Source organism: Pundamilia nyererei, unplaced genomic scaffold, assembly GCF_000239375.1.
Source record: "Pundamilia nyererei isolate P.nyererei 1_Seehausen unplaced genomic scaffold, PunNye1.0 scaffold00008, whole genome shotgun sequence".
Lineage (NCBI taxonomy): Eukaryota > Metazoa > Chordata > Actinopteri > Cichliformes > Cichlidae > Pundamilia > Pundamilia nyererei.
This window is the reverse complement of record NW_005187409.1, coordinates 2,703,487-2,704,670: the sequence shown is the minus strand read 5'-3', so window position 1 is coordinate 2,704,670 and position 1,184 is coordinate 2,703,487. Positions and strand designations below refer to the sequence as shown.

Here is a 1,184-nt window from a genome sequence, read left to right as displayed (position 1 = left end):
TATTATTTATTATTACTATTATTTATTTAAATACTTTTAGACAAAGGTATCCTTGCTATGTGTCTTTTTTAATATTTGTAGATCCTCTAAAGGTAAGAATATTACTTAAAATGCAATCAATTCATCTTTAGTGAACCCTTTTTTTAATCACGATATTAGTAGTGTTTCATAGGTTTTTAATTAAAGAAATTAATTAATTAGAAATGAGAAAAAAAAGTCAGTTTTCTACTGACTGCTGTGCTGTTACACTGTAGAAAACAAGGCCTGAAGCAAACAAATATGCAGTGCAGCTGCAAGTCACTGGCAGGCAGCATGTTGTTACTGGTACTGAACAGTTGAATCAAATGGGGTGAATTTAAATTCTGCCCTCGTGGTGGTGAAGAGCGTCTAAGACCTGCAATGAATACATTAGAGCAGGATATGTCTCAGGTGCTTTTCTCAGTGATCCAGTTGTAGCTCAATATAAATATGCACCACAATTAACTAAGGCATTTCTGAACGGCATTATAAGATATATAAGATTGCAGTTACTTACAAGCCGTTTCATCCAGCGCTGAAAGCAGGAGGCCCGTGGGCTTGTATGGATTGTCCCCCATCTGAGTTCGTATGTGCTCCACTTTCTCCTGCCAGGTCCTCTCTACAAATATACATATTTAATTTTCATTTGCATCCAGTGAGACACATTTGATGCTAATTTGTCGTGCAGTGTGCTTTTGTCCATCCTCAAAGGGTGGCTGTAGCTCAGGAGGTAGAGCAGGCCGTTTGCTAATTGGAAGGTAGATGGTTCAGTCTAGAAGATACTAAGCCCACGTCGCTCTCTGATGCATCCACTGGAGTAGGAATATGTTTGAATGTTATATAGAAAGCACTTGCTTGCTACAATTTTAACTTGGACTTGTCTGAGTGCTTTTTGCTCAAAGTGAGTTTGTAGAGAGTAGGGCATGTGAAGAAAAACAACACTTAATTGTTCATACTGGGATTCTAACATTTTCACTTCACAAATAATGTGGTTTAAACAAAACAAATGTTATTATTAGCAAATAATGCCAAATTAGTTCGAACAGAACGTCTTTAACAACAACTCTTGATTATTAACAGTTTATCAGTATTTCATTTTTAGGTCAAACAATCAATACAGGTTATCGTCACACTGCTCGTTCACACAGTAAATATCTGGGTGTTTA

The 1,184-nt window shown here is 36.5% G+C and overlaps 1 protein-coding gene across 1 annotated transcript in view; it reads right to left on the bottom strand.

Annotated features, from left to right (window-relative positions):
- Positions 1 to 1,184, bottom strand: part of xpnpep2 (X-prolyl aminopeptidase (aminopeptidase P) 2, membrane-bound) — a 19,392-nt gene that overhangs the window by 12,435 nt on the left and 5,773 nt on the right. Inside the window, exon 8 of the mRNA XM_005722919.1 lies at positions 536 to 637. Coding sequence (XP_005722976.1) covers positions 536 to 637 — 102 coding nt within the window. The remainder of the gene's footprint in view (positions 1 to 535; positions 638 to 1,184) is intronic.